This window comes from Argiope bruennichi, chromosome X2, assembly GCF_947563725.1.
Source record: "Argiope bruennichi chromosome X2, qqArgBrue1.1, whole genome shotgun sequence".
NCBI lineage: Eukaryota > Metazoa > Arthropoda > Arachnida > Araneae > Araneidae > Argiope > Argiope bruennichi.
In genome coordinates this window covers 7,529,006-7,541,420 of record NC_079163.1, presented here as the reverse complement: position 1 = coordinate 7,541,420, position 12,415 = coordinate 7,529,006, and the positions used below count along the sequence as shown (strand labels likewise).

The following is a 12,415-nucleotide window of genomic DNA, read 5'->3' as shown; positions in this document are numbered from 1 at the left end:
GAAGGATACTGGTAATAATAAATACTGGAACAATTAAGTGGACATAAAAGCACAGACAGAAACCTGACAAATTATGCTTAACGAATGCTATTATCATTCTAATATTTTATAATTCATAAACTTTCTACAATTTGCTACTTTATTTATTTCGCAAATAGGCAAACAGTTTTCGATCGACTTGCAAACGGGCCCTTTTTCAATCTAGCGACCCCAGGCAGCTGCCTACGCGGAAATCCACCACTGGATTACCACAAATTAAATTTTAAAAACGTTTCACCGATTTTTTCTGTAATAAATCATTCGAAGACTCGAAATTAAAAGAAAAAACAATAAATAATTGCCAATGAGCTATGCGTTATTCTAATTTTCTGCTTCATGAATCTCTTTCTGAACCTGAAGCAAGAATTTCAGAATTAGAGAGAAATTTAAATTCAATTTAGTTTAGCTTTAAATTTCTCATAGTGGTAAGGCTTCTCAGCGGAAATCCTTCAGGGTGAAAGAGAAATTCAGCTGATACAGAGAAAGAGAGTTAAAAAATAAAGGCGCGAGAAAAGGAAGTGAAATTTTAGCTTCAATGATAATGAAAGATAGTTGCTCTTTGTACATTAATTAAAAGTAATTTTTTGATAGCTTATTTCTTTACAAAATTCTATAATACAAAAAATTTCAACTGTATAGTTATTTTTGATAAGAGTGATGAAAAATAAGCAATATTCAGTATATTGAATTTTCGATATATCGATTTTTTTTCAGGAATAATCAAATCCTATACATAAATATAAATATGTATCATTTATGTATAGGATACTACTTTATATATGCATGCGCCGTTTTTTTATTATTATTATTATTATTATTATTATTGTTTTCTCTCAGTCGCTTTACCACAGAACAGTTGCCAAATGGCGAAAAATATATTACGGAAAACAAAATTTATAGGTATCATCTGTTCCTCCATAAGGTTTAGAAAAAATGGCGAAAAACTTGTTTTTCATTAATATCTAAAGTTTATCTCTATTAGTTTAGCTGTTAAGAGCTCAACTTACTAAAAGCAATAAAAATTATTTCATCAAAATTGGTTCAAAAATTCCAGTCGTCCATTGCTTCCAAGGTGAACAAAAGAAATTTGTGAAATTACAATAACATGCAAATGTTAAGATCCTAATAATCCTTCTGATGCTCATTATTATTTTCTTGATGAATTACAATATACAACAATTGCATAGTGGAAGGCGATTTAAGTCTTAAAAAATATCAAGCTGATTTATTTTTTGTTTAATTTTTGATTATAATTTTGACAGTGCAAAATTAAGTTCCAAAACATTAGTTAGCAGAGAAAGAATTCAAAGAATACAGAAAGCAATAAATAAATAAATAAAATTAAAAAATTTTAAAGATTTCAGATATTACAAAATCTTCATGTGTTTTGTATTTTTTGCATGGCATTTTACTCTTTCTTTTTACCAGATAATATTAACGAGGATACTAGGGCAACAATTCGTTTCTGGACTCAATTCCATAAACTGTTATTCAATTGATCAACAATACCCCTTTAATTTTGAGACCTGAAGATTAATATTTTAAACAGCCCCCTCCCCTAATAGAAAATTCTTTTCTATAGTTGCACAAGTGCGATTACTCAATGAAAAAGAAAAATTGGTATAATAATGTATGAATTAACCGATTGATTTTCCAACCTTTAAATTTTCTCCAATGCCCAGCTCGTTGAAGTGTTTTCTGTTATCCAGTGTTATGGCTAATATTATATTAACAGACTGATAAAAGAAAATGCATTTCTTATATTCAAAGGATTAATAATTTTAAGTAAGTTTTTAGAAAAGAAATTGTTTCAACCGCTTTATTAAATATGAGCTTTAGATTCGCTGAAATACTTCCTGGCTTTAATATTTAAAAATTGAGGGATGAACGATTTCAAAACAGGTTATTATTTTAGTGCCAATCTGCATACTTCATTTGATATTATTAACTACCTGAAATGTGACAATTTGCCAGGATTATGGATTTCCAAGTCTTTAATACATTTAACGCTTCTTTGGCAAATGAAAAATTGAGAAGATACTTTTGATCCTTATTAAATTTTCGGGGGTAGTGTCAAAAAAGGGGTAAGATACGTAATATACAAGCTCCCCTACAAATCAGCACTGTATCATTTGGTGAGAACAAAAAGTAAAGGCCAAGAAAATAATTTAAAATGCAAAAAAATGCTTTATTAGCTGAACTTGTTTTCTTAAAAATCATTTTACTTTCTTCTTGCAAACTTCACACTAGTTTATAGATAATTCTAGTTTAGTTTTAGAGTTTATCCATCTACACATAATATATAGCTTTACACTAAGAAAATAAATGAAACAGATACTTTTATTAGACCTAAATTGCATTTTGTTTTGCATATACTTCGAACTATCATGATTCATCAACAAACTGATGCATGAACGTTATGCTGATGATAAAAAACAAAAAATTGCATACTGTAGTAAGTCCATATATTTTCATTTACTTTGAAAGGAATGTATGAATGGACGTAATGGGCCAATTTTATGACAAATTTTATTTCTCTTCATAAGTATTTAACAGTGAATGCTATAATAATCAGATAGACAGAAATTTAAAAAATTGATTAAAAACAGTCGATTTCCGTCACATTTAACCCATACGTGGGAGCAGAAAATATTAATCAATTTTAATAACTTTTTTCTCATTATATTTATCAACTGACCAATTCCCATAATATGGAGACATGAAAATAAATGTTTATTTTTTCGACTCAATTATCTTGTGCATGGTTAAAACATGAATTTATTCAGACAACCATGGTGAAAAATGCAAAAATATACATAAGGGAGAAAAAAGATACACATGTATAAAAAAACAGTTAATGAAAATTTATATCAATATCAAAAGAAAAATAAATTCTTCATTAACTATAGCTACCAGAATATTACAAAATAAAAAATGCAAAAACATAAGATCCAAATATTAATCAGTTTCGTTTTGTTCAGCGACGAATAATTAAAGTTTAGAATGGAGATTTATTAATTTATCATTAAAATATTATTATACCATTTTTATATGATATTGTAATTATGGAGGAAAACACATGAATTCTCAAACTGGAGCAAATTTATTTACAATAAAAGGACATTTAAAGTGTCTTGTTCTTAGAAATGTTAGTTATTTTTTTAATTCAGACAAATTATTTTTTAAATTAATAAAATATATTCCTATGCAGAAAATGTTATTTACCTTATCTTATCAACTGGAGAGTTTTCCCAACAGAAGTTTTGAATATAATATAAATTACTAACGAAATATTGAGGTCTGGCTTGAACAATTACATTCACTAGCAAAGGTATTAGGTCATCTGTTGTTAAACATGGTGTATCTGAAAGCAGAAATTGCCATCAGCATATTTTTGTAACATAATAATACAAATAAAATATTTTATACATAAATTGAAGCAAGGTGATGATTAAAATAAAAGCAAGAAATAAGAATATATATTAATTAAGTTTAATGATAGTTTAACAGCAACTATCATAAATTAAATATTGACTAAGCAGTAAGAGAAAGCCATAAAGGATTTTAAAAATATGACAAACCTGATATTTTATAAATTTAACATACAACTTTTTAATTGCAGAGGAGGAGGGACTATACAATTACAATTTCCCAATAAATTTTTGGAAAATGGCTGTACAGATTTAACTGTATTAAAACAGATATTATAGTCTGTTTAAAAAAAAATTTAGACACACTTTAATATTCTTTCACTTCAGTAGCAAATATAAACTTACATTCATTTAAATTACATTACAAAAGAAAAAATTACAATCCTTCCTACACTTCTCATATTTCAAACAACATTACTATAAAATTCATAAATATTTTCCATCGGAAATACAAATTATATAATATCTTACTCTAAATAAATAAAGCAACTTAAGTCACAATGGCGTTCACAATGAAATAATTCACAAAACAGTGTAAAAAACGATAACTAAAAAAAAGTATTTTATGAAGTGACAATTGCATGCAAAATTTGCATGAAACAAAATGTAGCTTAAATTACTCAGACATTATTACCTTTATTGCTAACCGGATAACAAGTTTCTAATAAGAACTGTTCAATGTCTTGATTCAGAAGTTCCTAAAATGCAGCATGAATTAAAAAAAAGAAAAGAATAAAAACCTTGTGACATGTATAAAGATTTCACAAGGATACAAAGACTTTTAATTGTTGAAAATTGAATTCTTAAACAATGTAACCAAGAAAGTTCAGTACAGGAAAGAATATAAAACCTTTATGATTGATTTATCAAAAATAAATATATATATGTACGAATTTTATAATTTCATTCTTTAATCTGATTGCTTCCATAAATTAATAAAATGGCACAGTTTACAGAAATACAATATAAAAGAAGTGGCTTAACCCTCTGTTAGGCGTGGATGATCATTAAAACTGATTAGGTATTCTCTGTGCTCGTTCTAAAAATTAACTTCTGATTGTTTTAAGCACAGTAAGGTATCTGCATGGACCTTCAATAGGTGGGGATTAATGAGCTTTCGGCGATAATTACCTATCTCTAACCGCCTGAAATCACAGACAATATGATACGTTGCTGCGTCTGAAGTCGTAACTCTTTATTTCCCCCCCTTTATTTTGTATTTACATACTTTAAATTTTAACTATTGGAATAGTTTAAAACAAAAGTTACGACCTCGGGATTCTACTCTTTCTGCAGATTATTATGATTTTTCTAAAATTGGCGCGACTGATGCTAGTTCTGAAAACGACCAATTCCCAAAAAAGATTTTTTTTTAATCTGTCATTCTATAAAAAGAACCAAAAGAAGAATTGTGTACACAAAATGAATGCATGCTGCAATGCTAAAAGAGTAAATGTAAGATACCAATGAATGCCCCCCATACGGCCAGAAAAAAAATAGCCGGATTTTATTAGTTGGAAATAAAATAATAATAAAGAAGCTTTTTAGGCTAACTCATTCCCAGTAAAATACTAAAAAGGACTTCTAGACCAAGATATTAGCTTACCATTACTGCAAAATTTCATTACCTATACAAGTCCACATGAGAAAATGCTCCGATAAAAGATAGACCAACTCTGTCAAAACATTAGGAAAGGAATGACTCAACAGGTTATGTTTGTAGCAGGGTTAATACAGGGTGTCCCACAAGGTATGCAGCGTTTAATATTTAAAGATTCGGACAAACAAAACACGTCAAGACGAGTATTTTGATGTATAATACAAGAAGTCCCTGAATATAGCATCATAGTCTAATTAAGATGTGAAACTTGTGTTATGAAAACTTCAAGAAATGAGAAGGAAAAAAAAAAAAGTAAAAATCAATGTTTATTGAGACCTTTTAATACAACAGATTCTGGAAATTTCAGCTGTTCGAACAAATGACATGGCGAAGTCTGGAATCGAAGTTCTCAATTATTTCTGCAAAACATCTGTTCCAATTTCCTTGACCTTGGTTTCAATTGCTACTGTCAAGTCGTCAAATGTGAGGACTGTGTGCATCTTTTAGACTTCACACGGGTTAAGATCCAGGGAATAAGGTGGCCACTTTATACTATATAATGGTTTCCAACCCGATCAGTCTACTGTGAAAATGTTCCACTAAGAGATCGAAGTTTCGCTGAGTGTAGTTAGGTTTAGCACCATCTTACATAAACCAATAATCGCTTCTCTTGTTTGTGCCATGCAAGAATGAGATGATACCGTCATTCAACACGCCAAAATAAGCTTCACAGGTGACATTCTCAATTAAAAAAAAAAAAAAGAAAAAAAACCCTGCCTAATGATGTCTTCGGCAGATAACGCATATGAAACTGTGATCTTAAGTGGAGGCAGAATGCGTGCCGAACTATTGCACGATGAAAAATTTCAGTGGCCCAGAACCTCCAGGTGTGTTAACATACTCTTGGAGGTGGGAGTGCGCCTCGTCACTGATTCAGATCCGATTAAAATCAATTTCGCCATATTCAACCTTATTAATCATCGTGTTCGCAAAATCAAACCTCCTTAAACCATCCATATCGATCAACGGTTAATTGACTTGAATTTTGTAAGGGAACAGAGCCGCATCCCTCCTCATTGTCCGATATACCGTGCTTCTGGACATGTCGAGTTGTCGTGCCACCTTGTCGTACCGAAGTTGATACACTTGCTTCACACAATTCTTTTACTTCCTGAATATTAGCTTCCCATCTGGCACGCATCTCTTTTTCCCCCCATCTCTAGCATATTGTCCAATACAGTGTCGCTCTCCTTAAATCTTCTGCACTTTTTGATCGTCGTGCCGTTTTTATTGTAGTAATTGCTGAATTTCTTCACCACAGCCACTGATGATTACAATTCATGATAATGAAAACACGATGCTTAGTCAAATATTTGCTCATTTCAGAACCACAATGATTACGTACAGTACACACTAATTTCTTAGCGAAACATACGACTCATTCTCATCAAACCTGTTTTCTAGCCTAATATGCCGCAGTGGTGGAATTTGCATAGTCAGCCCTAAGGAAGCTTAAATGTTATGCAATCATCGTATGCATCGTAATTTGGAATACAAACTGTCGGATTCGTAATTAAAGTTCTTCGCATTATTAGACTATGATGTTATATTCCGGTCCCCACATATTATAACATCAAAATACTTGTCTTGATGTGTTCTAACCAAATCTGTAAATATTAAACACTGCATACCTTGTGGTATACCCTGAATATAGTAATATAAATGTAAAACTAGTTGCTAGATCACAATCACTTAGGAAAACCAAGGATGGATCTGAATAATAATTTTAAAATTTAATTCCCATTTTTTGAGGCACTAGATTTTATTTTTTAATATTCTATACCCGTACAAAAGATTATAAACGCTAAAATCGATTGTTAATAATTTATTATTATTTTAATAATTGGATAATTCATAATATAATTAAAGTTGCTTCGCTTCAATTACGTCCCGCTTATTTAACGCTCTTTGTTTGCTTTTTGAAAAACTTCTCTGATATGAAAAAAATATACACAATACTAAATATATTTATAGGTGTTTGATTACAAAAATTAAAACTTTGAAGATAAATAATGCGCATAAGATACGAGCGATCGCCGCAACTAATATGAGACCTAAAATAGCCACACCTAATGGAGGGGTAAAAGAAAAATACTATGCAGTTCTTGTTATTTAAGTACTGAAATTTCAAATGTCAAAGTTTTAAAAGATTTTTTTTTTCTCTAGAATTATAAAACTAACTTACAAGAGTCTTCATGAAACAATGCAGTTTTTCTGCAGGACTTTTTCTTGAATTCAGAGAAGCAAGTTCAACTACCTGGACAGATCATGAGAATAAATAAATTCAGAAATTCTGTAACCTTTAAAAGAAATTATTTTTATTCAACTAACAGAATAATTATTTTTAATTTTGAAGTTTCTGTATCTCAAACGTTCACACCCAAATCATGAAGTAAATAATATTTTAATTTAAAAATAAAAGCCTATATATCGAAAGAAATAACCTAAAATTTCAAAATCTTGAAACACAGTAAACATAGTAATTCAAAATAAAAATTAAGAAAAATATTTATATTTTTCGACAATCATACTGATACTAATGAAAAAAAATTCCCTGTTATATTATTCAATTAACACTGAAATATTAATTCATAATGGACCATAATCAATGGTATAGCAACAAGGGGCAAGGTGTTATAGATGTTCTGAGTGACAGTCTTAGGGGACGCCATGAGAAAAAACAGTGTGTTTGCATTAATTTTAAAAACCATCTTGCGAAGGCGAAAAAAATACCATACCCCCGCCACCATTTGCAACTGCTAAACCACAAAACACAACAGGGTGCAAAAAATCAAATATTTCCCTGGGCTCTAGATGCTGTTGCACATCACTAGATGAGATATTTAATTATAAAAGGCAAACACTAGGAAAGTACAACCATCAGTTTCACATGTAAAAATATATAAGAATCAGTAGAAACTTTTATACAGGGAAATCATGCACAAAAATGCAAATTCGCTAGTTTTATCTTTATATACAAAATTAAAATAGGAATGTAAAAGAAATGCAGCTCACCTTACTAAATTTGAAAAATATTTCAGTAAGATTAGTTGAAACCACAAAAACATTAAAGCATTGAATCACAATTCGGAAAATACCTGGATGAAATTCTGCAGTGTATTTTTAAATCCAGTGTGCATTTATTCAGAACTATCATTTAAGAACTGCTATTATATTTCATAAGTGCCAAAAAAATTTCTTGGCAAAGGAATGTAATTTTTTTAAAAAAAAAGGAATAATTATATCCTCAAATTAAAGATTTAGAATTATTGACTTTCTTGGCTATAAAATATACAGAAATTATTGTAATCATCGAAAAGTTCGAACCTGCCTGAGAACATAATTCTAAAAATGCTTTTTTAGAATGTTATAATAAATATATGAACATAAAAATAATTTTATATTCATGTTGATACCACAAAATGTAAAAACTATATATAACATTTTCTTGCGTTCTTAAGTTAGAAGTGATATATATTACCGCTAAGCTTTGTCTAATTTATTTGCATACTTTTTAAGTTATCATTAATTTTCAGTTTATTCTGTTCACTTTTGAAAATCCGTTATTATTCATTTAAATATTCATAAAATAATTCTCAGATGGTACTGATTTTACTGTTACTTCTTAATTTTTAGTGAACACTTTTAAAGTGATATACAATAAAATAAAGCTTACTTCAATCAAAACTTTTTAAAAAGAACAAAACTTTTAAGTACTTTAACAGAAAATAAGATTAATTATGTATGTATCCATTTATAGCAGATTAAAAATATTCCTATACTTGGAAGTGTCCGTTTGAAACACCATTTAAGAATAAAATTTCAGCTGCATTTTCAGACATGTTTTTAATTTAAAATTAGAATATCATTCTTATGAAACAAATCTCCCTGAAACAACAATTTAATATAACAATGAGTAAAAACGAAACATCTTTTTCTGAAAGAATTATTACCTTGAAATTTTATGAGAAAAGAAATTCTTACATAAAAGATTACAAATAATATTATAACTCTTAAAGCATTTTATGGTCTGAAATTGCCATATCTACATGAAAAACTTTTTTTTTTTTCAATGGGATAAAAATTTATCATCTACCAATGTTTACTAATGATTTTTTTTTCTTTATTAAAATCTCTTTAACTTGTAATCTGTAAAGAATTACTAACTTTATAAGACAATATTTCTGCATTAAATAATTTCATTAAAGCTACAACATGGCAAAGTATAGAGTGCTAATTTTATTCAATCTTTCAATCAACTAAATCTTTCACAGATTTGAAACATTGATAATTTTTATTTCTTCATATGCATGCTAAACACAAAAAAAAAATTATTTATTATTTTAATATGAAGATAGATCAAAATGAATGATGTCTGGAAAAAAATATATATTAAACTCACAGCACTGGGAGTTTCACAACAAAAGGACTCGCGAACACCAAGCTGATCTGCAGTAACATGATCTTCATATAGTGACACAAGTTTCTGAAATAATTTTCTGTCTTCTTCTTTACAGAATTTCTTTATCACTGGGAAAACTTTATCGTGCACATGAAACATGATATAGCTAAAAGAAAAAAGTTTACAAGTGTAAATTGTATAATCTATTAATTTATAAAAGTTATATAGTTATAAATTTATAAATTACATTTTAATTTATAAAATTTGAGAAATGGAGATTCTGGTGAATTAAGTGAAAATCACTTTCTCTCTAAATTTTCATATCTGAAATATTTAAGCAAATATAAGTAAGTACAGGAAAAAATTTAGAAGCACCTAGTACATACAGATTGATTTAAAATTCTAAAATAAGAATGCATTAAGTAGAAATAAATCACAAAAATTACACTCATTTATCAAATTTTTTTTAACATTAAATCTAAATTATAGTGAATTTCCATCTTCATTTGCATTTACATTCATGTGCTAAAAAAAGTAAATTCATTTGTTTTCAAAAAGTCAAAATCGCTAGGTCTCCCGACTTGTTTTAAAGTCTAAAAAGATAATAATTAAGCGTCGTTGAGAGATAAAATTCTAAACATTTTTAACTACCATATATTTCCGAATATAGCCAACCTGTGCATAAGTAGGGAGTGTGTATCTTCTTCAAAAATTAACCCAAAATTAAAAACTGTCTCTAAGCCTAAACAATTTTCTTTAAACAAAAATCCTGTGACATTCAAATATGTTGCCAAAAAGGCAAAAATATCGTTAAGCAGTAAAATAGATGGAATATTTTCCAATGAAGCCATTGTAAAGTAAAATATCAGAAACCAACGACATTAGTTTTAACTATAGTAAAAATATCTAAAGCCAGCACTATAATTTTTCCATTCATTTACTGTTTTGTATAAATGAATTAGGCTTTGAAATCTGTGCAGACCTGGCAGATACATTTGCTTTCAACAGGGTAAATCACCAGCGTTAAATGCTGCAGAAATGATTAGAAACCAGAAATGCATCAATAACATTTGGGTACACAGATCTTCCGAAATTCTCGAAAAGTAATCAGCGGCCATTTTGTACAGCTTTTTGAAAGCAATAGGAACAGAATTATATCCGCATTTATAGTTTTCTCTACATATGAGTATTCTGTGTTCAATACTGAAACACATTAAATATAGTTCATTGTAAACAGGGCTTTAGATAGGAATAATCTACTGAGATAATACATATATAAAATAATACATATAAAAAAAACATATATTTTATCTCGGCAAAGCGCGAGTCAAATCTTCAATCGGCACTTGATAACACGAAGTCGTTCAATGATTTGATTGCTCATTCACCAGCAGCTGCACTTGGTTCTACAAAAATTCTTGAAAAGTTTCCCTTTGAAAATATTAGGTAGTCCTACCTTCTAGATGGCGAATCTTTCAATAAATAATTCACACTAGATATTAAAAAAAGAGGTTCAGTATCATGTAAGGATACTATTTCGGCAAATTTTTTTTAAAAAAAAACATATTACTATGATACAAGTTACGACAGAAATAAGTATGTAATATTAAAATTGCATGACATTAAGACATCTTATTGTAGAAGGAATTTCCCCTCCTCCTACTACTTGTTTCCTGTCTCACGATCAGGGCCTTTTTATCCATACCTATTTATATCAATGTTTTAAAAATAGACAACCAGATAGAAAAAGCATCAAGAGAAAAACACAAAGAAAACACACATGTCACAGTTGGTTTGAAATAAATTAAGATAACTGTCCATACTTTTCTAATGCTGCTGATATTTCAGATTTGGAATAATCTTCAGATGTCCGATATTGCAGAGAACTAGAAAACTCCTAAAACACGAGAATGATTCAAATATTACTGATAGCAGAAATACATAAAATTAAATGATAAAATGGTATTCCTAGATTAGCTTACAAGCACAAACTTACTTTCACAACCCAATTCAACATCTCTTTCAATTTAAGAGAAGCATGTTGCAAATATTGGGGTAAAACCATGTATGAGGTATTAAATATCTGTATTTTCTTATCGAGCATTCTTAAAACCTCAGAACACTCTGGAAATGACGCAAGAAAACTAGAACACCTAGAAGAATGCAAGCAATAAAAAGATTAAGCCTCAAAAGAAGAAAAAAAATCCAAACTGATATAAAAATTTATTTCTAATTATTTCCCTTTCATTAAACTATTATGTAATCAAAATAAGTTAGATATCCATCATATGAAATAATTTTTAAATCTAATGAAATAATGTGCAATCAAAAGTCAAAAATTTCCAAACTAATTTTACAGCTCTATTTCTAGTCAGCTACTTACTCATTTAAAGACAACCTAAGACCATTTTTAGTATTCTTAGTACAGTGCAATTCATCCTAAAAAAGATACAAATTATACAGCCTTAGTTTTTACAATGAAATACAAAATTTTTAAAAATAAGTATAATGATCAACCTAAGAATCTCATTAATAACTTCTGAATAGAAATCACGTCTACAATTCGGAACTATTTAACAATGAATCACATTTGCAAGTTACTCTAAGCAGTATTTATTGGGCTTCTCTAAATCTGAAACATACCAGAAAATTTTACTTGGATGAAATACGAACTAATTAGCAATACTAACTACTTATATACCTCATTGAAGGACTTTTCTAAAAATTCAAGTTGTGAGTAGCATGGCAGATGCAATAACCAGTATCTGGGGATTGCAGTACCGGTATACCAGAATACCGGTATTTTAAGCCATTTGTACTATTTTGTAATACCGGTATTCAGAAGTTTAAATACCGTTTTTTCGGTATTTTCTAGAAATTTTT

General features: G+C 29.0%; 1 protein-coding gene across 2 annotated transcripts in view; it reads right to left on the bottom strand.

Annotated features, from left to right (window-relative positions):
• Positions 1-12,415, bottom strand: part of LOC129959946 (ankyrin repeat domain-containing protein 27-like) — a 57,742-nt gene that overhangs the window by 28,817 nt on the left and 16,510 nt on the right. For both annotated transcript variants that reach the window (XR_008783485.1, XM_056072861.1), the window contains exons 7-13: positions 11,916-11,971; positions 11,529-11,685; positions 11,356-11,429; positions 9,533-9,698; positions 7,316-7,387; positions 4,105-4,168; positions 3,265-3,403 (exon numbers count right to left, since the gene is read on the bottom strand). Coding sequence is in view for 1 of the 2 variants with exons in the window: in XM_056072861.1 (XP_055928836.1) it covers positions 3,265-3,403; positions 4,105-4,168; positions 7,316-7,387; positions 9,533-9,698; positions 11,356-11,429; positions 11,529-11,685; positions 11,916-11,971 (728 nt within the window). In the remaining variant the exon portion in view is untranslated. The remainder of the gene's footprint in view (positions 1-3,264; positions 3,404-4,104; positions 4,169-7,315; positions 7,388-9,532; positions 9,699-11,355; positions 11,430-11,528; positions 11,686-11,915; positions 11,972-12,415) is intronic.